General features: G+C 42.7%; 1 protein-coding gene across 1 annotated transcript in view; it reads right to left on the bottom strand.

Annotated features, from left to right (window-relative positions):
- EFHC2 (EF-hand domain containing 2) overlaps positions 1-26,548 on the bottom strand; it is a 240,083-nt gene that overhangs the window by 16,351 nt on the left and 197,184 nt on the right. The window contains exons 12-14 of the mRNA XM_043459414.1: positions 21,794-21,991; positions 19,805-19,897; positions 5,494-5,599 (exon numbers count right to left, since the gene is read on the bottom strand). Of these exons, the coding sequence (XP_043315349.1) occupies positions 5,494-5,599; positions 19,805-19,897; positions 21,794-21,991 (397 nt within the window). The remainder of the gene's footprint in view (positions 1-5,493; positions 5,600-19,804; positions 19,898-21,793; positions 21,992-26,548) is intronic.

Genomic DNA, 26,548 nt, shown 5'->3' with positions numbered 1-26,548 from the left:
ATCAAGCTTGGGAAGGTATCCCAAATCCCCACCCCTACCATCCACCCTATCCATTCATGCTGATGCCAACAGAACTGGTGCTGAATCTAGTACTGGGACCTGCCTAGCTTTCATCAGCTTCACAGTCTCTTTTCATTTTCCAGTAAGATCCCCATTCAGGGAAGACACCCTGTTAAGTGGACAATGATCAGCCCAAGAGCATAGTAACCCACCCAGGTTCTGAATGGTGGCTGGTGCCAGTAACTTCTAGAGAGGTGTTTATGATACCTCTGGAACTTCAGCCAGAGCTGACTTGTCCAGCTCATACACTGGGGGAAGCATGCAGCTGCCCCACTGCTGGCCTCCACCAGGGCCACGCTTCCACACAGGAGCTCAGCCTGCCATTCCGTGTTCTCAACAGAACTTTAATCTGTCGTGTCACAATCAAGGCTGGGTCACTTTTACAACCTGGGGGATCTTGTCCTAAAGTCCTAAAGTCCCACATTCAGTGTTTTGGCTACAGCAGACTCTCTAAGTATTGGCAATCCCCAAAGCTCTATGTGAGAGGTTTTCTTTGCCTGAGTGGTCCAACTCCTCAAGCAAAACTACTTCATCTTCCATAACCATGGCATCTTCTAGCATGTCAGTTCCCTGCCACGGGTGAAAGCTCAGAGAGTAACAGAGGAGCAGGTACATAAAGAAGGCTGTGCCACAGGCCAGGCCCCCAGTTCATACCAAGAACAATCAAGAGTGGTTGGCTGCCAAGACATGATCCATCTAGAATGCTCTTGAGTAAGGACTTGGTGGTCCAGCCTCTAGAAGACCCTTCAGGGATTGCTTCAGCTACAGAGCTGTCTTAACTGCAAAGAGCCACGCTACCCTTTCTAACTCATTTCTAACTCAATTTCTGACTCATTGGAAAAGACCCTGATGCTGGGAAAGATTGAAGGCAGGAGGAGAAGGGGATGACAGAGGATGAGATGGTTGGATGGCATCACTGACTCGATGGACATGAGTTTGAGCAAGCTCTGGGAGTTGGTGATGGACAGGGAAGCCTGGTGTGCTGCAGTCCATGGGGTTGCAAAGAGTCGGACACGACTGAGTGACTGAACTTCACTTACCCTTTCTAAACCAATACACAGGGATAAAGTCCAGGTCATTTTGGCCTAACTAACTCAGGATGGCTCTGAGAAGCCATTCTAGCTCCAGAGTTCCCTATGCACCAGCAAAGGTTGCCTTTGGATCTGCATCAAAGCTCAATTCTCCCTCTGTCCACTCCTATGTCCCCCTCTCCCTCCCATAGGTATTGATACCAAGGACATTTCCAAATAAACATCCTTCACATTAAACTCCATCTGCTTCCTGGAGAAGACAACCTGTGACATAGCTCTGACCCATTGTGTCTCAGGGCATTATTAGATATTAACACTTATGTACACTTGTATGGTTCAGGAGATACTACACTTTTTATGGTTCATTCTGCTGTCTGAACTATGCAATATTATGGTCAACCCAGTCACAGGACATCTTTTCATATAGATTACAGACTCACTGGTAACATTCCCAGGTTATCTAATATCCTCTTTAATGAAATGATAACAAGCTTAGGAGTACCAGAGTGCTTCAGACTCTGCAGTTTAGTTAAATTCTCACTAAAGGTTAAATCGGTCAGGTGCCATTTTATATCTATGTTCTTCCTTTTATTTCTACACTGGCTGAAAAAGAATGGCCCCTTCCAAATGTTTCCTGAAGACTGAACTGTTTCCAGGCTTGGTCCTAGGGGATGATAAGAGACCCTAAGAGTAAAGTTCTTCTCACCATAAATGAGTTAACAACTGGAAGAGTCTACTTACTGCTGAAGCACAGGCCCTTTCTGATGCTACATGCCTGTTCTGTAGCTGTTCTAACTCTTACCTTTAAGGATAGAATCACTGATCTTAGCTTTAGAACTTGACAGCTCAGGGTCCAGCCCCCTGACTTCAGGACTTAAGACATCGCCATTTTACAAACAATAGTAACAGCCACCATGTAAGCCGTTATTGTGGGGTAGGTATTGTGCTAACTGTCTCACGTATACTGACATAAGCACTACTTTTACCTCCATTTTTGAGATGGGAAAACTTGAAAGGTTGACTCACTTAAATGAAGTGACTCAGTTAGTCAATCATAGAGCTAAGGATTTGAGTTCAGCTTCCTATGATTCCAGACCTTCTGTTCCACATGATCTCTCTAAAGAACCTGAGGCCCACTGCTCAATAACTATCCCAGCAGACAGAGTAGGTAAAAGATGAAATGGGGGAGGGGTGGCTAAAGAGAAAGGAGATTTTTGGCTTTTCCACACTGTGACTCTCCTTCCAATGTAGGTGGTAATCCTTTTGCAGGTCCTTCAATCAATTTAATGGGTAATGGACTATATTCAAAAGAAAGAAAGAAGGTGGGGAGAAAGAAAGGAAATAGGGAGGAAAGAAAAGAAAGATCATACATCATTGCATGTAGTTAGAATAATATTGTTTCATGAAACGTTTGTTCTATTGTATATGTGCATGCTGGGTTGCTATGGAAAAATGTCTTTCTTACTGTAGGTTGTAGTACCAAAAGGTAATTAAATTTCATTCAAACTCAACAGTCATCAGGAAAATAAAAATTAAAGCATAAGATACTACATATTTTCAGAGGCAAAAATGTAAAAATAACGTGAATGCCTAGTGATAGAGAAATGGATGAATAAATTATTCCATACTCATACTATAGTATTAAAGAATAGCTTAGGTCTACATATATTAAACTAGAGAAATGTCCCATGGTGTACAATTAAGAAAAACACACAGCAGATAAAATGTATGTGGTACAATTATACTTCTGTGCATTAAAATGATGAAACCCCAATGCATAGGCAAACATTTGGGTGATGGATTGGGTGGAATAGAAAAGGAGAGAAGGAGAAAGTGAGGAGAAAAACAAACAAAGGTAGTTGCTAACTAGCAAAAATAAGCATGTGTATCACTCAGGATCACAAAAGAAATAGAGGATATATGCAGACTGTGCAAATTTAGAAAAGCTTAATAAAATGACTATTTACAAAGTTGTGGAAAGTGTTCAGGAAAACCAACAAGGGATCCTCCAGACCCTCAAGGAGCCGTTACCATGACCTGAGGCTCAAGGGGCACATTAGGGTGGTTGCAGCTACATGGAGAGAAATTCCAGACAGGTCCTGTGGACCTTGGAGGAGGAGGCAGTCAGGGAGGGAGATGACTTTTTTAACTCCTCCCACCCTCCACTCTCCTGCTGGTGCATCCCAATAGCTCCCCCAACTGGAGGCCAGAGGGCTAGGGGACCCACTGATGAAGCTCACAAAGATCAGAGGCCTAGGACTCAGAGTAGGGTAGACGAGGCTGGAGCAAAGTTCCAATTGGACAAATGGATGCTATCCAACACAGAATACTGTAACATTAAATGAAAAGGTAGAACATAAACTCTATCCATCATTGTTCTTTTTACATGTAAAAATTACATATTTGTGTGGCTAAGAAATTAAGAGAGACTTCCCTGGTGGCTCAGATGATAAAGAATCTGCCTGCAATGCAGGAGACACGGGTTCGATCCCTGGGTCAGGAAGATCCCCTGGAGGAGGAAATGGCAACCCACTCCAGTTTTCTTGTCTGGAAAATTCTATGGACAGAGGAGCCTGGCAGGCTATAGTCCATGAGGTCGCAAAGAATCAGACACAATTGATCGGTTAGCACTTAAAAGGTTACCAAATGACAGTATTAACTTGTTTTTGTGACAGTATCTTGAACTTTAGTGAATTAAATCCAGTATCTTCAATAATAATTATATTTAAATGATTTTTTCCTTTTTCATTCTTTGTGGTAAAACAGATCTGAGTTAAAATTCTCACTCTACCATACACTGGCTGTTCTTCTAACTTCCTCAACTCTAAAATGGGAATGATAAAAGTATCTACCCTCAGAAAGTTGCTCTGAGGATTAAATGAGCAAACAGATTTTGAGGTCTTAGAAGAGAGCTTGACACACAGTAAATGCTTTAAGTGTGTGCTGTTGCTATGGTGATGATGGATCATCAAAGAGTCTCTTAAGGGGTCTGCTTGTCTCCTTATCCTCTCTCCAATCTACCCACTGCCCAACCAGAGCAAGGGCCCTTTAAAGGGTATACCTAATCATGTCACTCTCTTCCTGGAGATTTGTTCATGGTCTCCAGACTTTGCAGAATGATATGCAAACCTCACCCATGAGGTTATCTCCAGCCTCATCCCTCTCCTCTCCTCCCCCTTTGTGGCTTTATCCCAGCCACACCAATTCTTCCTGGTTCTGACCAAGAATCATGCTGCCCCTTGCCCTAGAGCCTCTGTTGGGAAGACCACTGGGTATACCATGCCACTCTTCCTATCTAACTCTTACTATTCATCATCGAAATTTCCAGTGTCACCTCCTCTAAGACTTCCTGTTCCCCTGACCCTCCTCAAGGTAGCAAAAATGACTGTCTCTAGACCTCAGGACACAGCACCAAAACTGCTGAGAGTGGATACTTAAATGTGATTTGCCTGAGAATTAAATTCATACATTAATGAGTTAAGTAACTATCCCCGAAGTCACTGAGCTAATCAAACAGCAGAGCCAGAATTCAAGCCCAGCTCTGTTTAACTCCAAAGTTCACCAGTGTTTCCCCAGCATCTGGAGGTTCTAAGGCTGCCTGACACTCCAGAAGAGCTGCATGCCTGAGGGAACTCCCCAAGGGCACTAGACCAGTTCAGGCCAGAATGAGCTGGTCAGCAGAGACGGGGAGGAATAAATGCCTCCTTTCTGAGAGTATCGACCACATGACATTTGCTTTATCAAGGGACTTTCCCAAGAAAATCAATTTCTGGAGCATGTTAAAACATAAACAAACCGCCACCCACCCACCCACTCCTTAAAGACAATTGGTCCAAAGAGATCTTAGAGAATTCAGACAATTCCACAATGTTGAGAGCATCATCTGATCACAAGAACTTTGTTTTCCCTAACCAAGCATTTTTCTACTGAATTTCTATTTCGAATTTGGCCCCACTAGGAGATATGCATTTCCATACAACATTGCTTCACCCAAGGCAAACCTGTGTGCACCACCTCAGACACACTCGGGATTCTTGACATATGCACCATCTGAGGTTTGCTCTTGTGGTTTATGATGATATTACCAGAATCCCCTGATAACAGTGTTTATATCTATTTATAACTGTAACCTATTATCCTATTTTCCATATAATTGGGTGTGACTTAGGTTAAAAAACATTCAGCTGCATAAGAAAAATCACGCTCTTATACAGCAGATGTTCGCTCAGCATGGAAAGTGAATTAGCCTTTAACACAAATACTCAGAAATACACAGTGCTCTTTCCAAAAGCACTGATGTTAATATTCTACATTGAAAAATAATTTTAAGATAAAGGGTGTTAAAAACGCAAGGGAGGTAGCTATGGCTGGTTTCTAAAACAGGTATTATTGCTAATTTTACCTCTTTAATGTATGATACCACTTCCAATTCAGGCACTGGATTCACTCTCCAGTTCAGGGCACAGAAAAATGACTCGTAATTTATTTGCTTTTCACTGTCTTCAAACCTAAAAATATAATTATATGATTTGAGTCAATCTGTAGAATTCAGGACCAAAATGTCAGCTTAAATCCGCCATGAAAACATAATATTAAAGTGCTTCAATACTGATATTTTTCTTATTTCTTATTACTTTATATTTTGGTTCTAACCCTCCAGGGCGTAAACTCTTTGAGAGCAGAGACCTCACACATCTAATTCACCAAAGTATCCCCAGGACCTACGACCAATCTAAATAGCATATTAAAAAAGCAGAGACATTACATTGCCAACAAAGGTCCGTCAAGTCAAAGCTATGGTTTTTCCAGTAGTCATGTATGGATGTGAGAGTTGGACCATAAGGAAGGCTGAGTGCTGAACTGATGCTTTCAAATCATGGTGTTGGAGAAGACTCTTGAGAGTCCCTTGGACTGAAAGGAGCTCAAACCAGTTAATCCTAAAGGAAATCAACCCTGAATATTCATTGGAAGGACTGATGCAGAAACTCCAATACTTTGGCCACCTGATGGGAAGGGCTGACTCACTGGAAAAGACCCTGATGCTGGGAAAGATTGAAGGCACAAGAAGAAGGGGGCGACAGAGGATGAGATGGTTGGATGGCATCACCGACTCAACGGACATAAGTTTGAGCAAACTCCGGGAGACGATGAAGGACAGGAAAGCTTAGCATGCTGCAGTCCATGGGGTTGCAAAGAGTCAGACATGACTGAGCAACTTAACAACAACAATAGATCCATATATGTTATCATGAAAATATGTTAATAATATATTGTTGAGTGGAAAGGAGGTTATAAAATAGAATGCAGAGTTATGATTTCACTTTAGGTTTATATTTGTACAAAACAGCATTTAAAAAGTCCAGTAACAATACACAGAAGTATTAAGAATAGCTATCTTTGGCAGAGAGATTATAATTGTTGCTTTTTCTTTAGACTTTTCTGTATCATTTGAATTCTTTTAAATTTATAATCAGGAAAACTTAAGTCCATTTTCATTTTGAAAACAAAAAAACACAAATGATTAACCTGCATCATAAAGCTATAGGTCAAAAATAACTAATCTAGTTGACTACTATTTCCTAATTATAGACATTGTTATAAGTTTATTCTTAACCATAATAGAGTTTTGGCCATTAAGACCTCAAATTTTCAAGGCAATTGCTACAATGTCCCCAACACAAAGTACTTCTTATTGTAATACCTCAATGCTACCTATTCTGAATTTGACCACGTTCTGCCAATTTCTAAGGCTAACTATATACTGGTTATGTAACATGATTTTTAAAGAAGAACAAAACAAAGATGGTCACTAAGGCATTGTTCCAAGCACCTGCTCCAGGTTCCTGCCCTTCTCTCAGCACCTCTAACTCAACATGCTCCCCCCTGCCCCCAACCAGCAAGTGAGGTATGCAAGCTACTATTGCAAGGATGAACAGAGGATAATTAACTATAAGAAAACTCAGTGATAACAGAAGCAGGAAAAAAATAACTCATAATCGGTCAAAAGGCTTTTTTTCCAAGCATTAAGAATAGCTCACATTTATAAACTAATAAAAATTAGCAGCAATAAATGAAATGTTACATGATGAAGTTACATAGACTCATCAACCTCAACAAAGCAGAATAAACAGAGAGATCAGAACAGGGGAAAGGGAATTCAGTCATTTCTTTGTGTACATTTTCTTTGGCCAAGGATTCTGGGAGACAGCTCCAACATGCTGCCCCCTACCACTGTTTAGCCTGTGAATTCTGGCTCACTTGTCATTTGAACTCATTGAAAGGACATGATCTGTTTATGGAATAGTTTATAGCCAAAATGCAGGACCATTATGTCTTTTATTTGCCTGTTTTTGGGGAGATGAACTAAAACTCAATCAATGAAAGATGTTTTGTAAGAAGCTTTCCTTTAGCATGGTACCTCGAAGAAAAGTATTCCCTAATACTCTTGAGTAGGAGCTGAGATCAGAGAATGAGATCATGGAGGGCCTTTGACTTTCATACTAAGGACAGCTAAGAGCCATTGGAGTACACTGTGCAGAACAGTTATGAGATCTCTGCTATATTTTCTGAAGATCACACTAGTTGATATATTGCAGGTACAATGTAGGGGCAAGGCCACAGTGGCAAGGGTGCTTAGCAGTCTTCTGCAGTAATCTGGGCAAGAGCTAATGGCAGCTTTGATGACAGTGGTGGCAGTGGAGAGCAGTGAGGAATGGTAAAGTCTGAATATATTTTGAGCGTAGGATTCCTGAAAGATTTTATAGTGTATAGGAGAGGTGAGGGGGAGAATGAATAGGAATGGATTTAGGAAAACTCCCAGGGTTTTGCTTGAACAACTGGAGTTTGGTTTTGGATGTGTTACATTTTGATGGGAAGTGAGCAGTTGGGTATATGAGTCTGAAGTTCAGGGAATAGGTTTGAGTTAGAGACTGAAATGTGGCAGTCATTAGCATACAGAATGTATTTAAAGCCATCAGCCTGGAAGATTGAATGAGATCACCAATGAAAGAAGTTTATCTGTCTGTTCCTACAATAGAGAATCTAATTGTTGCTAAATTCCCATCATATCATGACAGGAGGCACGTATTGAATCCTAGAGGTTTCAGAAGTATAATATCCCAGTGATTTGGAAACCAGTCAAAAGACTATGACAGAAATTTAGAATCAGGTCTGACTTCACACCTTATATACAGTCCACTAACCAGTTCTGTAGGCTCTAACACCTAAGCATACCACAAGTCTATTTTTCTCCATCTTTTCTATTCTAATAGGCCACCATCATCTCTGACCTGGGTTACAGGAACAGCATTTGTATCATGGTCTTTCTGTATCTATTCTTACATCCTCCACCAGAATGGTCTTTCTAAAACACAGATTGGATCAGAGAACTTCCTCGCTGACAACTCTCCAGTGACTTTCCAATCCACTTAGAACACAAGCTGAACTCCTCAATAGGGTTTATAAAACCACATATAATCTGGTCCCCCACTGACTTTTCTGATCTCATCTGAAATCTCTCTCCCTCTTCACCATCTTCCAGGTACACTTACTTTCTTCATGCTCTCTGATCATACTAAGACTGTTCCCAGCAATGCAAGGCATTTGCATGTCCTGGACCCTTTGTCTGGAAAGTCTCCATTCAAATGTTACTTCCTCAGAAAGGCCTTACTGCTTCCACTTATTTAACCTAGTCTCCATGCCTAAGTAAGTCTATGTTTGCTCCATATGATGGCACTGGATGGTACAGGAAAACTTCTGGAAGTCACCACTTAAGTCCTATTATCAGACTTCCTTACCAATCTGTCTGATATTTGCTTACGATCACCTGTCAACCCTGGGCCTCTAGCACTTTTCCCTGCCCAACTCATGATAATGTCTGACTCAACACAATCTAACCTTTCATCCATCTCAAAAGATATTTGGGAAGCTATTCTTGACTCAAATATTATTCGGGAACGATCAAATGGTGTAAAAGAGTACATACACAGCTTAATAATGATGTCTAAAACCTTTTTGAGGAAAAATGTTTGAAAGATTTAATCTTTCTGAAGTCCCAAAGCCAGGCCTCAGGAAAGAGCTGAGCTAACGTGATAAAATGGGCTTCCCTGATAGCTCAGTTGGTAAAGAATCTCCCTGCAGTGCAGGAAACCCCAGTTTGATTCCTGGGTAGGGAAGATCCGCTGGAGAAGGGATAGGCTACCCACTCCAGTATTCTTGTGCTTCCCTGGTGGCTCAGCTGGTAAAGAATCCTCCTGCAATGCAGGAGACCTGGGTTCCATCCCTGGGTTGGGAAGGATGCCCTGGAGAAGGGAACGGTGGCCCAATCCAGTAATTTGGCCTGGAGAATTCCATAGACTATATAGTCCATGGGGTCTCAAAGAATCGGACTTGACTGAGTGACTTTCCCTTCACTTCACTTCAACATGATAAAACAGCTCAGCTGGTAAAGAATCTGCCTGCAATGTAGGAGACTCCGGTTTGATTCCTGGGTCAGGAAGATCCCCTGAAGAAGGGATAGGCTACCCACTCTAGTATTCTTGGGATTCCCTGGCAGCCCAGATGGTAAAGAATCCGCCTGCAATGTGGGAGACCTGGATTCGATCTCTGGGTTGGGAAGATCCCCTGGAGGAGGGCATGGCAACCCACTTCAGTATTCTTGCCTGGAGAATCCTCATGGACAGAGGAGCCTGGTGGGCTATAGTCAGACACAACTGAGCGACTAAGCACAATGTGGTAAAATACTCCAAGTTTCTCTTTTCGGTTTTGTCTGTGAGGATTTCATTGGACGTGGGAATCCCCCCAAAAGGAGCAAGAGAGAAAAAAGAACAAAGAATCTTTCAATGAAAAGGCATAAAATTACACAATGCTTCCTGGGAGAATCCTTTGCTCTTGGGAAGTGGGTAGGATGGCAGTAAATCACAATGGGTCACTCACAAATACTTATCTCCTTTTCCCACCAAAATCTCACCCAATGACGACAGAGAAATAAAAGTAGCTAGTATCCTGCAATGACAAAGATAGCTGATGGAAAAAAGGCAATAGTGGATAAGAAATTTCAAAATCTTTTGCAAGATGGAAATCGGACTGGGATAACTGACTTGGCACAGCTGAGGAAGGGAAGCTGAACTCCAAATGTCTGTGGCAGAGACAGGGAGGGCACTTAAGAGATTAGGCAATGTGGCCTACAAAACTGCTGAGAGGCTGAGCGATTGTAGGCTCCCGGAGCAAATAAAGGCAGGGATAAGGTGCTGTGCTTAGTTGCTCAGTTGTGGTCAACTCCTTGCAACCCCATGGACTACAGCCCACCAGGCTCCTCTGTCCATGGGGATTCTCCAGGCAAGAATACTGGAGTGGGTTGCCATGCCGTCCTCCAGGGGATCTTTCCAACCCAGGGATCAAACCCAGGTCTCCCGCATTGCAGGTAGATTCTTCACTGACTGAACCACCAGGGAAGCCCAGGGATAAGGTGGTAGTGGTTTAGTCACTAAGCTGTGCCTGACTCTTGTGACCCCATGGAATGTAGCCTGCCAGGCTCCTCTGTCCATGGGATTCTTTAGGCAAGAATACTGGAGTGGGTTGCCATTTCCTTCTCCAGAGGATCTTCCTGACCCAGGAATCAAACCCAGGTCTCCCGCATTGCAGGCAGACTCTTTACTGATTGAGCTATGAGGGAAGCCCCAGGGATAAGGTGGGGTACTGAACACAAGGGCTGTTTGAAAGCCTGAAAACAGCAAGAGCAGCTGAACCCTCAAGAATCTGTCCTTGTACACTGGACTCTTCACTGTAGGGGACTGGGGCTTCTTCTCCAGAGAAATTCAACTAAAGAAGCTCTAGTCTTGGGTAGATGAAGCACAATGGAGGGTGGAGAAGAACATTACCCACTGAACTTGGGTCGCTCAGACCCCTTCCTTCCCCTTTCCTGTTTTCAGAACATCAGTGGCTGTGCTTAATTTCTCCTCCTTTTCCCTAACCCACTTCCCTCCTAACCCTGCAGGAGAAGATAGGATTCTTCTCTCGATGCTCTGAGTGGCCCTGAGAGATCTCCAGATTGTGGCTTCTGGGGATTCCCTAATGAAAATGCAGGCGAGGAGATGACTCATGCAGTGAAACCCACTAATCAAGAAGACCCACCCCCAAAAGCTTCCAACATTAAGGACATAAGTCAAAGCAGCAACAGGGGAAAAAAGCTATCAGGGGACAAGGAAAATTCAGGTAGCAGAGGGAAACATGTGACATAAGAGGATATATTACACCCATGAAAAAAGAACAGAAGACTACAAAAAAGGAACCAAAAGTGTGCTCTTGGAATAAAAAATATGATAGTAGTAAAAAGATGCAGTAGAAAGGGTGGAATGTAAAGCTGAGGAAACCCCTTGGTAAGGACATCCTAATGACAAAGAAAAACTTAATCCAGATTCAAGAGAGCCAAAATCTTAATGATAGGAGTTCTTACAAGACAAAAATGAAAAAGGATGGGAGGAAATAATTTAAAAATTATTGGAAAATTTCTCTGAGCCAAAGGACAGAGTCTCCAGACTGGAAGGGCCCATAAACTGTTAAGCACAATCTATATATAGGTGTGTGTGTGCACGCGCGTGTGCACGCACGCACACACACACACACACACCCAACAAGGCCCCATCATGAATTTCCAGAACATCAGCAATAAAGACACGATTCTAAGAGCATTCAGAAAGAACACCAGTAATGGGAATCAATATTATACTAAATTCTCAAGCATCATAACAGGAAATTAGTACTAGTATCTAAAAATGAGAAATCCAGAAATAGCAGAATGTACATGCTATTTTAAGTTCTGTAGAAACAACTAGAAAGACTGAAACGCTGTTTCTTGAGAATGGGTCTGGGAGGTGGGGAGAGATGTGGCTGGAAACTGCTCTTGTCAGAGTAAGTTTTTTTAGAATGATTTATTTTCTTTACTATAAGCATGTATCTGTTTGGCATAAATGAAAATGTAAGAAGTGTGAAAAGCAGATGAGAGACAGTGCAGAGTGCTTTCCCAGGTGGTCAATTCATGCATCCGACTTGGAAAGGCAGGAGCACCCTCGTTTGGAGCACACTGATAAGGGAGTCACCTCCTGGTCTTTCTCCCAGCTCCAAAACTCAGCACATTCCTTGCCTGCACCACTGAGAGCGTGAGATTTTTCACGCCTCCATTTGCTACTATACCCTATATCTGTTATCTGCACTGTCAGATGAGGTTGTCAGAGAGACAAGAATAGGACACAAAGGAGCACTTCAGGTTGGGGGAGAAGGAGACGAGGAGGAGCAGTTTAGAGATGGAAACAGGCTCAAATCTTAGGGGAGTGAGGACAAGTAGGTCAATTTCCCCTGAATATTATCTCTCCAGCGGTCCTCCCTGTCTCCTGATCACTGCAGGTGGCCGAATCCTATCCATCCTTTCAAAATATTTTGGGAAAGCCTATGAGTCATATAGAAGATGGATCTCTCTTACTTCAGGGTCACGCTGTGCTTCTGATCAAAAATGTGAGCATCCTCTTTCTCCACCTGAATCCACTACTTCTCTCCTCACCAAACGACATTTGACTCTTGCTAAGACTCTGATTCACAGTCAAAGGATGAAGATTTGCCACTCTGGAGGAAATTCCTTTGAAAAGGCTGTGAAGGCAACTCCAAAGAAGAGCTTTGTATGGCGACATTGTTGGAATGAGTGCACAGCCTTTCAGGGTGACTGCCCTAAAGGGCAACGCTAATTCTGGCTTTTAAGTGTGCCTAAGCTTGTTAAAAAGTGAGACTGCTTACTTTAAAGTCCTAGCTCACAGTGCTGAAGTGTTTTCCTAAAGCCTCCATAAATTCTTCTTTCCCTTTGATACTCAGGCAAGCCACCATTTCCTTCCCTACACAAACTAAAGGACATGTTTGTGGAAGAAGAGGGAGGGAAAGCCGTTTCTCTGGTTCCCCTCTCGATCATAATGACCTCCAAGTAGGCTTCCTGATGCCTCGCTAGGTGGGAGTTCTCAGAAGTGAGTCTCATGTGTCATTTGATGGGTGCTCTTGTTCCCAACTCCCAAAAATGATGAATGGCTTGCAAACCGCAGCAGCCATCCATCTCCTTGCCGTGGGGAATAATACTGATATGCTTTATTTCCCCCATCTGTGGAGGTAATAGGCACAGCAGCAGCTGTATTCTGCGCCAGAGTAACTTGGGTTCCCCTCTGCCGCAAAGACCATCTCATAACTTAGGGGAGCGGGCTGGCGGCATGACCAGGGCTGAAAGGGAGCGAGGGTAGTGAAGTCACATGTTTGACTCACTTGCTTGGGTTTGGTTTCAGTTCATTACCTGACAAACCCCAGCCAGGATGCACAGTGAAACACCTGGTGGGAGTCTTAAAGACCAGACACTTGAGGGAAAAAAAAAAAAAAAGTGGAGCTCTGGGCCGCTGTTGCCAGTTGGTCACAACGTAGGAGCTGCCAAGATGGCACTGCCCAGGATGCCAATGAGTTAAGTTCCGTGATCTCAAATCACCAGGCTTCTAAATTCCAATTGTGATCCCAGCACAGATCTCCTTAGGGACCAAATCGCCTTATATTTGAAAAAGTAGAAACCATCTGTGTGTAAAGTCAGGGTAGGGGGTGAGAGAGAAGAGAGGGAGAAGAGAAGAACTGGGAGAGAAGGGGGTTTCTCTCTCAAAACCTCCCAGGGCACCAAACACTTTGCAACGTGAGCAAGCACATGGTTCCACCCCTGCCCCTCAGCTTCATGGCCAGGTACTGTTGGTGAAATTACTTAAGCCCCAACCATGCCTCTGCGAAGGGAACAGGGGGAGAGGCTGGGTATAGCATAATGAGATGATTTGAAAGCCCTGTTAACTTTTTCCATTTTAACTAATACTTCTGGATGAGGCACCAGCTCTCCTGGGAGGTCAGTCCTAAGGCATTCTGTGGAACCCAAAGCCAACTGTAAAAGACTAGCTGGGGGCAGAGCTGCTGGGAAAAGAGTCACACTTGACTTCCAAGTCCTGCTTCGGAAGGCCACAGTCAGGGGAGGAGGGTGCCTCTTCACTCCCCAGGCCCACCAGGAACAGAGAACGGAATGACCTCAGAATTCTCCTCACCTCTTATGGTTTGAGAACCAGAATTTCTTGCTTATTAGTTCTGAGGGAACCTTAACACCCAAATGAAGGCTCAGTGGGGTTTAGTCCATTTACAAGGATCACTTGGGCAGAAGGCAGTAGGGTTGGACTTGAGAGGAAACTGTGATAGGTATAAAGCCCACATCCCTGCCCAGTGTAATAGCATGGGACATATCTCTGGAACTGCAGGGTTGAATGAGATATTGTCCCTACCCCTAGGGCCTGAGATAGAAACAAAGGTTGAGGATATCTTCCGTTCAGTTCAGTTCAGTTCAGTCGCTCAGTCATGTCCGACTCTTTGCGACCCCAAGAATCGCAGCATGCCAGGCCTCCCTGTCCATCACAAAGTCCCGGAGTTTACTCAAACTCATGTCCATCGAGTTGGTGATGCCATCCAGCCACCTCATCCTCTGTCATCCCCTTCTCCTCCTGCCACCAATCCCTCCAAGCATCAGGGTCTTTTCCAATGAGTCAACTCTTCGCATGAGGTGGCCAAAGTATTGGAGTTTCAGCTTCAGCATCAGTTCTTCCAATGGACACCCAGGACTTATCTCCTTCAGGATGGACTGGCTGGATCTCCTTGCAGTCCAAGGGACTCTCAAGAGTCTTCTCCAACACCACAGTTCAAAAGCATCAATTTTCCGGTGCTCAGCTTTCTTTACAGTCCAGCTCTCACATCCATACATGACCACTGGAAAAACCATAGCCTTGACTAGATGGACCTTTGTTGGCAACGTAATGTCTCTGCTTTTTAATATGCTGTCTAGGTTGGTCATAACTTTCCTTCCAAGGAGTAAGCGTCTTTTAATTTCATGGCTGCAGTCACCATCTGCAGTGATTTTGGAGCCAAAAAAAAAAAAGTCTGAATGCTGTTTCCACTGTCTCCCCATCTATTTGCCATGAAGTGATGGGACCAGATGCCATGATCTTAGTTTCTGAATGTTAAGCTTTAAGCCAACTTTTTCACTCTCCTCTTTCACTTTCATCAAGAGGCTTTTTAGTTCCTCTTCACTTTCTGCCATAAGGATGGTGTCATCTGCATATCTGAGGTTATTGATATTTCTCCCGGCAATCTTGATTCCAGCTTGTGCTTCTTCCAGCCCAGGATTTTTCATGATGGACTCTGCATATAAGTTAAATAAGCAGGGTGACAATATACAGCCTTGACGTACTCCTTTTCCTATTTGGAACCAGTCTGTTGTCCCATGTCCAGTTCTAACTGTTGCTTCCTGATCTGCATACAGGTTTCTCAAGAGGCAGGTCAGGTGGTCTGGTATTCCCATCTCTTTCAGAATTTTCCGCAGTTTATTGTGATCCACACTGTTGAAGGCTTTGGTGTAGTCAATAAAGCAGAAATAGATGTTTTTCTGGAACTCTCTTGCTTTTTCAATGATCCAGCAGATATTGGCAATTTGATCTCTGGTTCCTCTGCCTTTTCTAAAACCAGCTTGAACATCTGAAAGTTCTCGGTTCACGTATTGCTAAAGCCTGGCTTGGAGAATTTTGAGCCTTACTTTACTAGCGTGTGAGATGAGTGCAATTGCGCGGTAGTTTGAGCATTCTTTGGGATTGCCTTTCTTAGGGATTGGAATGAAAATGGACCTTTTCCAGTCCTGTGGCCACTGCTCAGTTTTCCAAGTTTGCTGGCATAGTGAGTGGAGCACTTTAACAGCATCATCTTTCAGGATGTGAAATAGCTCAACTGGAATTCCGTCATATCCACTAGCTTTGTTTGTAGTGATGCTTTCTATGGCCCACTTGACTTCACATTCCAGGATGTCTGGCTCTAGGTGAGTGATCACACCATTGTGATTATCATATCTTAGGGGGTTGTTATTCTAATTCCATCTGGGGCTGAAGTACATTTATTCAGTGAGACAGCCTCCTCAAGAAAAGAGGTATCATGCCTACCATCAACAAAAATGTACCTCTTAATGTGCTCAAGGATTTACAAAATATTCCAGGGCCCTAGGCACTGTTTCAATACAGAGTGTCACTCCTATTATGGGTAATAGCTATCACTACATCAAACATTTACATCTGATGCTCTGTGCATTAGTGAAATGACTGTTTGGTAAGGAAGGTAACCTCATACCGGCTGTATATATGTGTTAGTTGCTCAGGTGCATCAGACTCTTTGTGACCCCATGGACTGTAGCCTGCCAGGCTCCTCTGTCCATGGAATTCTCCCTGCAAGAATACTGGAGTGGGTTGCCATTCCCTTCTCCAGGAGATCTTCCTGACCCAGGGATCGAACCTAGGTCTCCTGCATTGCAGGTGGACTCTTGACCATCATACCAGTTTCCACAGCACAAACTGATGGGGTCTGGGGTAAGCAGATGTGAAAAGATTTTGAAGTCCTGATTCCAGCATGAGTTGTGCTAATAAGGAAAAGACCTAACTGAATCAGAAGAAAAACAGAAATGGAGTAGAAGGGAAATTTTAGTACCCAAATGCAGGGTCAGGAGAAATATACAAGTAACAATCCCCGGGTGAAAGAAATCATCTGAATCTTTAGCCATAAAGTTTTTCATCTTCTGAATCCATATAGCGGCGAGGCTCTACACCTGCTCACCAGCTGCCCAGCTCCATCCCAAGGCAGGTAAAACTGCCCCTGGGCAGAGTGTGTGCCGAACCAAGTCAACAAACTCTGGGCCTGTCTCCCACGGGAGACTGTAGACGTCAGAGGGGCTCTGGTTTAGCGTGCCACAGGAGGGCTGTGCAGAAAGAGAGTCTGGTCAAGGCTCTGGAAAGCCCTGTGGAGTCTGTGGGGAACAATAAGAATGCAGAATATAAATGTAAGCTGCAGGCTGATGGGCCCGTTAGGAATTAGGGCCGTCTTTGAAAGGAATCTGCGGAGATGATGCAAAACATCAAGCATGTGACCCAAATCGTGGCAGGGCATATTGGAGGGAGAGGGGAATGGGAATGAGACATTTTCTAATCTGATTAGTCTGAAGTTTCCCCTGAGTGTGGAGAAGGGTCAGTGCACAATTAGAGGCAAAGTTAGACTGAACATGGTCTGCTCAGTGGCTCAGAGGGATGACCTCCTTGGAGCTAAGCTGGGGCTCGGAGGCGGATGTGATCTGAGACTGAGCCGGCTTCACGGCAAGTTGGGGAATCATCTTTCTGCCTTTCATGTCAAATCGTCAAGGCAAAGACAAAACAGTCTGCTGAGAGGATGAGAGGATGATGACTTGGTGGCCTCAGTGCTGAATAAGAAACATCTAGGTCCCCCAGAGGCCAGGCTCCCACATTACTGGACTTTCCAGGACAACTCATCCCAAGGCCATCAAGAGATAATTTAATAAACATCCGCAGCTTCCTGACTAGAAGACAGCTTAATGTGTGAAAGGCATTCAGATCCAACTGTTTAAAAACAAGGCTTCCTCTATGTAGAAGGACACAGGTCTCTTCCAGTTCATTTCTAAGTCAGAGCGTGTGGTCGATGGTGTCTGATGAACACTTCTCTCCTAGTCTCCAATCAAGACTTAGTACCAGGTGCTATGGCACTGGGGAATTTATGTATGTTATCTCAATTCGCCCCAAGAACCACGAGGAAGCAGGTATTGTTATCTCATTCTAGAGGTATGGAATCTGAGGTTCAGGCAGGTCAAAAAACTTGCACAAGATTACACAGCTAGCAAGTAGATTCAAAGAATACAGGAGGCAAGGTAAGGGGTAAAACTGTCAAGCTGTAACAACCCGCTGTTTATTTTTAGGCAGTGAATCAAATAGGTTAGAAGTAGGTCTCAGTATCTAAGTGGATCAGATGTCTACTCACAAATCTTCATTACAAGGTAAGAGACAAAAAAAAAAAAAAAGAAAAGAAACATAAATAGTGCTCTGAGAATCCTTAGCAGGAGATAACCACACCAGCCAACCAAATCCAAGAGGGCTTCATGGATACAGTGTTATGCAAAACAGGTCTCAAATGAACAAGCTTTCAGCAGGTGAAGAAAACTCAAAGCTAGTTCCTACTGAAGAAACAGCAAGAGAAAAGGCAAAAAAGTGGGAAGGCAGGAGGTATACAAGTGAAAAGCTAAATGGGCCATTTGGCTGGACTACTGGGAATGGGAAGAGGAGCTTTAAGAATGTGGTAACTGTGGAGAAACCAGACTCCTGAGCCTGCACTTCATCTCAGGTCCTTTACACTTGGATAGCCTATTTATCCCTCATACTGATGCTAGAAAATAAAAGCAAATAAAGCTGAAAGTCTAGAAGACAACCCCAGGTTATCCAATCCACACACACACAGCCACCTGGATTGGCCTCTTCTTGATTCTGCCCCTGATACTAGGAGCAGAAGGACCCTAGCTCTCCCATGTGGGATTTAGTTTTTGTCTGCTTCCTTTTTTTTTTTTTTTCTGTCTCAGATGACGACTGCCCACTCCAGTCCCTGCTTGAGAATAATGCTCTAATGACAACCCTAAGCCCCACAGTGGAGAAGGCAGAAGAGGAGCTCAAAGCTGAGGAAGTTGGTCATTCCTTAGAGAACAAAGAAATGGTACAGAAGGCTTGTGAGTAGAAGAGTGACACTAGGATATTCTTGCCCTTAGAAGGTACTTAGCTGCTAGATGTAAAGATGGATTTAAAAATTTAGAGGCCGGTGGAAGAAAGGCCAATGTAGGGGCCCTGCAACAGTCAAGAAGAAAAATAGGTCAGAACAAGAGTGGAGGTAGTGGGAATAGAGGGGAGAGAGAAGATGCAAGCAGTAGAAGTAGGAGGCAGAACAGGCAGGACACTCTAATCTACTGGTTATTTGTAGACAATAATTCAAAACAGTTTGAAGCAGAAGATGTGCATTTTAAAGGTTCAGAGGTTAAGTCACAGCTCTTCTTCTAGACTATGTGACTTTGGGCAAAATCTTATCTCTCTAGACCTCAGCATCCTCATGTAAGATAAAGGATAATAGCTCTGACTTCACCAAGCTGTTCTCACAAAGTCAATGAGGTAATGTACTCAAAGCAATGATAACAATGCCTAGAACACAGCCCCAGATGTCAGCATTATCAGATAAGTCAGTTAGAGGAGGGGCTGGCGTCATGCCATGGGAAGCATAAAAGATGACCAGAGTCTGGATGGCTAGGAGGGTGGTGCCAGGCAGTCAAAAAGTCAGGTTTGGTACAAGAAGAGAGGTGTTTTAGAAAGCAGTTCACTGTGCTTTCCTTTGGCAACATCCTAACCTCTGCACTTGACATCTAGCACTCTTGCTCTGTGCTAATAACACAAGGTCCTCTAACTGCATGTCTTTAGCCATTAGAAACTACTGCTCTGAAAAACCTGTCCTAAATTTTAGATCTAAGACTCTCACAACCAAAGAGGCGGTTCATTTTCATTTTGTCCCATGAATCTGTGTGCACTTAAGTGCATCTTCATGTTAAAAAGATCAAACGATAATTCATCAGAGGCTCTCTGACATTCATAATCATGACTAACTTTTCCTTCTGTAACAATTAAATGGAGATGTGTCATCAGTGAAACAATACTGAGGTAAAGGATAAATCAAGGGCAGTTAAAGGCAGATGTAAAACCAGGAACTGTCTCCAAAACAAAAATATGCAGGACATGGTCCATGAGGGTGGAGCTCTCACCTACCTGGACAGTAAGGATCCTAGAAGATCTTCATTCAAAGGTAATCTGGAGGACTTGCACAGCCTTTTGATGTCTTTGCTGGGTAACACTTTTTTCCTGCATTAAAACACAATCAATGAGCTTTTCTGTACTTCATGTCTCTTGAGTAATAATTACATGCTATAGGAAAGAAAACATAGATGTGTCCTAAAAGCATGCACATGGAAATAAATATGAAAGCTGGTACTGGAATCGCGGTAAGGAAAAACAGTCATATTACATTTCACCAGCTTGTTTCCATTTCAGGAGTCACTAGATTCTGTCCTTACAAAGCCTGTTCCATCAAGATTCATATTCTTGGTTGGTGATAGTACAGCCTGTTAAGGCTGCAGCCACGAGTGTTGCTCTAAGTAATCGATCTGCATTCTTGACCGCTAGTCAAAAATGGTTCTGATATTTGAAAACATCTCTTAATTTGACAGGCATCTAGAGCCTACATCACAAGTATTATATGACCAGAGGGTGTTTTTCTAGTCTTTTCCTTGGACCCAAATCATATAACCTAGAAGCCCCAACTGGGACCTTAACATTCACCTATTTTTTTTTTTCTCCAGAGCAGCCCAACAGTCATTTTCTCCAGCCTGCTGGGGCACAGAAATGCTTATCTAATGTTCTCACCCCGCCAGTGTTCTTCCAGGCATCAGGAAAAATTAGAACTAACAGGAAAGAAAGTGGGCTTCTTTCTTAGCAATAGGTTCTAAAATGGTAAGAGAATGTTTATGTCTAGAACTGAAACTTGTTGGATCTGGAAGAACCTCAGAGTTCTCTCATCACCTAGCCCCTTTCTTCCCAACAGGTAATCCTTTAATGAAAGAGGGTCACACTTCTCACCCTGGAGAGGGGTACCATCAGGCTGGAAGGTAAGGCCAGAGTCACACAAAGCTCAGGTAACACATCTTCCACGAGGCTCGGAGAAAAGATTCAAGGAAGAATACCATTTTTATGACAACTCAACAAGGGTGTATTATGGATTAGGAAAAAAAAATGTTCCCTAGTAAGATAAACTGGGGGCATCCCTGGTAGCACTAGTGGTAAAGAACTCGCCTGTGAATGCAGGAGACGCAGGTTGGATCCCTGAGTTGGGAAGATCCCCTGAAGAAGGCAATAGCAACCCAACTCCAGTATTCTTGCTGGGAGACTCCCACAGACAGAGGAGCCTGGTGGGCTACAGTCCATGGGGGTGGCAAAGAGCTTGACATGACTTAGTGACTATAACAACAACAAATTAAGAAAAACCATGGGTCCTTCTAAGATATTTAGGGTACAGACTTTAGGCTTGGGGATGAAGGAAGTAGTCATGGGGTAAAGAGATGACAGTGGTCTGAAGTAACAAAACCAGTGGGAAGAGTTAGACCTAAGATTTTCCAACTCCAGAAAAATATGCTCCCCCACCACTATATCAGATCTGTGGGCCCCAGTTGTTTGTAACAATGACTGATTAAAGTTCAAAGGCAAACATGATAAATGTATTAGAAATTCATTATTCGGAGCTTCATTATTTTTGAGAAGAAATAATTTCAAAGAGATTTTATAGAAAGTTTACTTGCAAATCCCCTGTCCAGTATATTATAAAACTCATTTTTATAAATCCCACTTATTAATAAAATAGTGTAAAGAGATGCCATCTCAGAATTAAATCTTCTAACACTGATTTACTGTTTCAATTGAAAGCTTCTAGAAACCAATTAGAAAATGCAAAGGGGCAACCTTATTCTTTTGAAGACACAGAACTTCCCCCATTCCATCAACAAGCAAAGCTCACCATCCATCACTATGAAATATGTGTACCCAGATAATCCCCAAATATGATTTAAGGTGGCTTTGCTACCTAGTGGAGTATGAGGAGACATGCCAATTTTCTTTTTGCTCTTTTTGATACAATACAAATTCCTTCATTACTCAGCTTCACAGAAACATAAATGATTTCTTAGAATCAACAAAATAAAAGCTTACTTTTCCCGATCTTGGTATACACACATAGCAATGAGTCTTTCAAAATTCTCAAAAGCATTTTTCTTGAGTTGTTGATGGGCTTGTGCAAGTAGGACATTCCTATCTGGACACGGGTCCTCAGGCACCCGGTAATGACGTGCAATGGTTATAACTTCTTGGTCTGTGAGTTTCCCGACAGTTAGATTCATCATTATTTCTCTGTTTAAAAAAAAAAATGGGGAAACACTCAAGAAACTATATCTAAGATTATTTTACCTTTCTATTAAAAACACACCCAAATTCCATTTTACAAAACTTTACCAACGGCCTAGAGACAGGTTACTATTTTTTTTAAATTTAATTTCTCTACTATGAGCAACCAGGAAGGTACTTGTGCTAGAATGGAAAACCATACAAACAGCAGCTTATAAATAAAATGGCACTTTGCCCAGAATCAAACGTCTATCAGATAATAGCCCACAACCAGGAAGTAAATTCTTAAAGTCCTTGAATGGTCAAAAATCCTGGGACTAAATACATGAGTTCATTCAATGCCTATTAATCTTATTTTACACAAAACAGTAAAAGACTTGGGGTTCTGATTTCCCAGGGTATGAAACTTATAAATCAGTAAGTTAGAAAGATGTTTTAGAGATGGGGAAAGTGATTAAGCACATTTCTATGGTAAAAGTAAAAACTGACACATCCTACCCATGAGTGGAGAAAGAAATGGCAACCCACTCCAGTATTCTTGCCTGGGAACTCCCATGGACAGAGGAGCATAGCGGGCTACAGTCCAGGGGGTCGCAAGAGTCAGACCTGACTGAGTGACTAAACCACCAAACATCACCTCCTACCCATGAGAGAAAAAAGTAAAAACAGCTGTGTAAAGGTACAGTTGTCTGAGACTTTAGAAGGCAAATGGCATTGATATCATTTGGCAGAGCAGTTCAGTTCAGTTTAGTTCAGCTGCTCAGTATTGTTCGACTCTTTGCAACCCCATGAATTGCAGCAAGCCAGTCCTCCCTGTCCATCACCAACTCCCGGAGTTCACTCAAACTCATGTTCATTGAGTTGGTGATGCCATCCAACCATCTCATCTTCTGTCATCCCCTTCTCCTCCTGCCCTCAATCTTTCCCAGCATCAGAGTCTTTTCAAATGAGTCAGTACTTCGCATCAGGTGGCCAAAGTATTGGAGTTTCAGCCTCAACATCAGTCCTTCCAATGAATAATCAGGACTGATTTCCTTTAGGATGGACTGGTTGGATCTCCTTACAGTCCATGGGACTCTCAGGAGTCTTCTCCAACACCACAGTTCAAAAGCATCAATTCTTTGGCACTCAGCTTTCTTTATAGTCCAACTTTCACATCCATACATGACTACTGGAAAAACCATGACTTTGACTAGATGGACTTTTGTTGGCAAAGTAATGTCTCTGCTTTTTAATATGCTGTCTAGGTTGGTCATAACTTTTCTTCCAAGTAGCAAGCATCTTTTAATTTCATAGCTGCAGTCACCATCTGCAGCGACTTTGGAGCCCCAAAAAATAAAGTCTGTCACTGTTTCCACTGTTTCTCCATCTATTTGCCATGAAGTAATGGGACCAGAGAATAGCAAGGAGAGATAAGAAAGCCTTCCCCAGCGACCAATGCAAAGAAAGAGAGGAAAACAATAGACTGGGAAAGACTAGAGATCTCTTCAAGAAAATTGGAGATACAAAGAGAACATTTTATGCAAAGATGGGCTCAATAAAGGACAGAAATGGCAGGGACCTAACAGAAGCAGAAGATATTAAGACGAGGTGGCAAGAATACACAGAAGAACTGTACAAAAAAGATTTCACAACCCAGATAATCACGATGGTGTGATCACTCACCTAGAGCCAGACATCCTGGAATGTGAAGTCAAGTGGGCCTTAGAAATCATCACTATGAACAAAGAACTAAAGAGGCTCTTGATGAAAGTGAAAAAGGAGAGTGAAAAAGTTGGCTTAAAGCTCAACATTCAGAAAACTAAGATCATAGCATCTGGTCCCATCACTTCATGACAAATAGATGGGGAAACAGTGGAAACAGAGGCTGACTTTATTTTTCTGGGCTCCAAAACCACTGCAGATGGTGATTGCAGCCATGAAATTAAAAGATGTTCACTCCTTGGAAGGAAAGTTTTGACCAACATACACAGCATATTAAAAAGCAGAGACATTACTTTGCCAACAAAGGTCTGTCTCGTCAAGGCTACGGTTTTTCCAGTGGTCATGTATGGATGTTAGAGTTGGACTATAAAGAAAGCTGAGTGCCAAAGAATTGATGCTTTTGAACTGTGGTATTGGAGAAGACTCTTGAGAGTCCCTTGGACTTCAAGGAGATCCAACCAGTCCATCCTAAAAGAGATCAGTCCTGGGTGTTCATTGAAGGACTGATGTTGAAGCTGAAACTCCAAGACTTTGGCCACCTGATGCGAAGAGCTGATTCACTGGAAAAGACCCTGATGCTGGGAAAGATTGAAGGTGGGAGGAGAAGGGGACGACAGAAGATGAGATGGTTGGATGGCATCACCGACTCAATGGACATGGGTTTTGGTGGACTCCGGGAGTTGGTGATGAACAGGGAGTCCTGGCGTGCTGCCGTTCATGGGGTCGCAAAGTGTCAGACACGACTGAGCGACTGAACTGAACTGATGTGACCAGATGCCATGATCTTAGTTTTCTGAATGTTGAGCTTTAAGCCAACTTTTTCACTCTCCTTTTTCACTTTCATCAAGAGCCTCTTTAGTTCTTCTTCGCTTTCTGCCATAAGGGTGGTGTCATCTGCATATCTGAGGTTATTGGTATTTCTCCCAGCAATCTTGATTCCAGCTTGTGCTTCATCCAGCCCAGCATTTCTCATGATGTACTCTGCATGTAAGTTAAATAAGCAGAGTGACAACATACAGCCTTGTCGTACTCCTTTCCCAATTTGGAACCAGTCTGCTGTTCCATGTCCAGTTCTAATTGTGGCTTCCTGACCTGCATACAGGTTTCTCAAGAGGGAGGTCGGGGGTCTGGTATTCCCATCTCTTTAAGAATTTCTCACAGTTTGTGGTGATCCACACAGTTAAAGACTTTGGCATAGTCAACAGAACAGAAATATATGTTTTGGTAGAGGAAAAACAAAGCAAATCACAACATATTCACATGAGATCTCAAAGCCTAACAAATTGGCTGACATATTTTCAATACATTCTCTATGGGAAAGTCATAAACCATGTACCAGGCATTAGAAGGAATTTCACTGAAATGGTTAAAATGCAAACTGTTATGGCACTTAACCAAATAAGCTTCCTCCATCTGGAAAAGCCACTTACTGGAAATATTGGATTGGCCAAAAAGTTCGTTTGGGTTTTCAATAACATCTTCTTGGAAAGCCTGAAAACACTTTTTCGCCAACCCAATAATTCAGTTTCCACGAAGTCCAAATCAATGAGGGAATACAAGATTTTATTTATTCTGCTATAGACTGGTCTTTTGTAATAATGGGTTATAGTTCTTTTATATATTTCTTGTCATTTTCACTATCATTTAACAAATCTACAGGTTCTTCTGGTCAAGAATTTCCTAAGGTAGACTGTAGGAAATCCCACAGCTATGATGTTAACCTACCTAAAGGAACTATATTTCACCTACATCCACTTATTAGGATCTCTGGGTTTTTTTATTAAGCTTTGCTTGTGTCTTTTTAATGGGAAATGAAGACCAAATTTAACCAAGAGGACCCCACCATTGTAGCAAGTCAGTTTGGGTTAGACCTTCAATCAGTAACATTGGCCAGAGGCTCAGCAATCAGGAATAACACTATAGATGTTTTGGCATGTATCCTTCCAGTCATTTTTCTGTCAATATATATGTACTGGTATCCTTAGTTTCATTGGGATCATACAACATTTATCAACATAGCATGGACATCTTTCATACCCATAAATGCCAATCAACAGCCTACTTTTCACAGTTGCATGGTGTTCCATTTCGTTCAGTTGTGACAACTGGTCATTCCATGGCCAGTGTTGTAAATGAGTGAGGGGCTTTCCTTGGAGTGGCTCCACCTCAGTATCTCTTAACAGAATGGGAAAGACTAGGGATCTCTTCAAGAAAATTGGAGAAAGCAAGGGAACATTTCACGTAAAGATGGGTACAAAAAGGGATAGAAATTGTAAGGACCTAACAGAAGCAGAAGAAATTAAGAAGCGATGGTAAGAATACATGGAAGAACTGTACAAAAAAGGTCTTAATGACCTGGATAACCATGATGGCATGGTCACTCACCTAGAGCCAGACATCCCAGAGTGTGAAGTCAAGTGGGCTTTAGGAAGCATCACTACCGACCAAGCTAGTGGAGGTTATGGAATTGCAGCTGAGCTATTTCAAATCCTAAAAGATGATGTTGTTAAAGTGCTGCACCCAATATGCCAGGAAATTTGGAAAACTCAGCAGTGGCCACAGGACTGGAAAAGGTCAGATTTTATTCCAATTCCAAAGAATGGCAATGCCAAAGAATGTTCAAACTATCATACAATTGCCCTCACATCACATGCTGGTAAGTCTATGCTCAAAATCTTTCAAGCTAGGCTTTAGCAGTATGTGAACTAAGATCTTCCAGATGTACAAGCTGGGTTTAGAAAAGACAGATGAACCAGAGATCAAATTGCCAACATTTGCTGGATCACAGAGAAAGCAAGGGAATTCTAGAAAAACATCTACTTCTGTTTCACTGACTATGTTAAAGTCTTTGTGTGGATC

Source organism: Cervus canadensis, chromosome X, assembly GCF_019320065.1.
Source record: "Cervus canadensis isolate Bull #8, Minnesota chromosome X, ASM1932006v1, whole genome shotgun sequence".
Taxonomy (NCBI): domain Eukaryota; kingdom Metazoa; phylum Chordata; class Mammalia; order Artiodactyla; family Cervidae; genus Cervus; species Cervus canadensis.
This window is presented reverse-complemented; position numbering and strand designations above follow the sequence as displayed.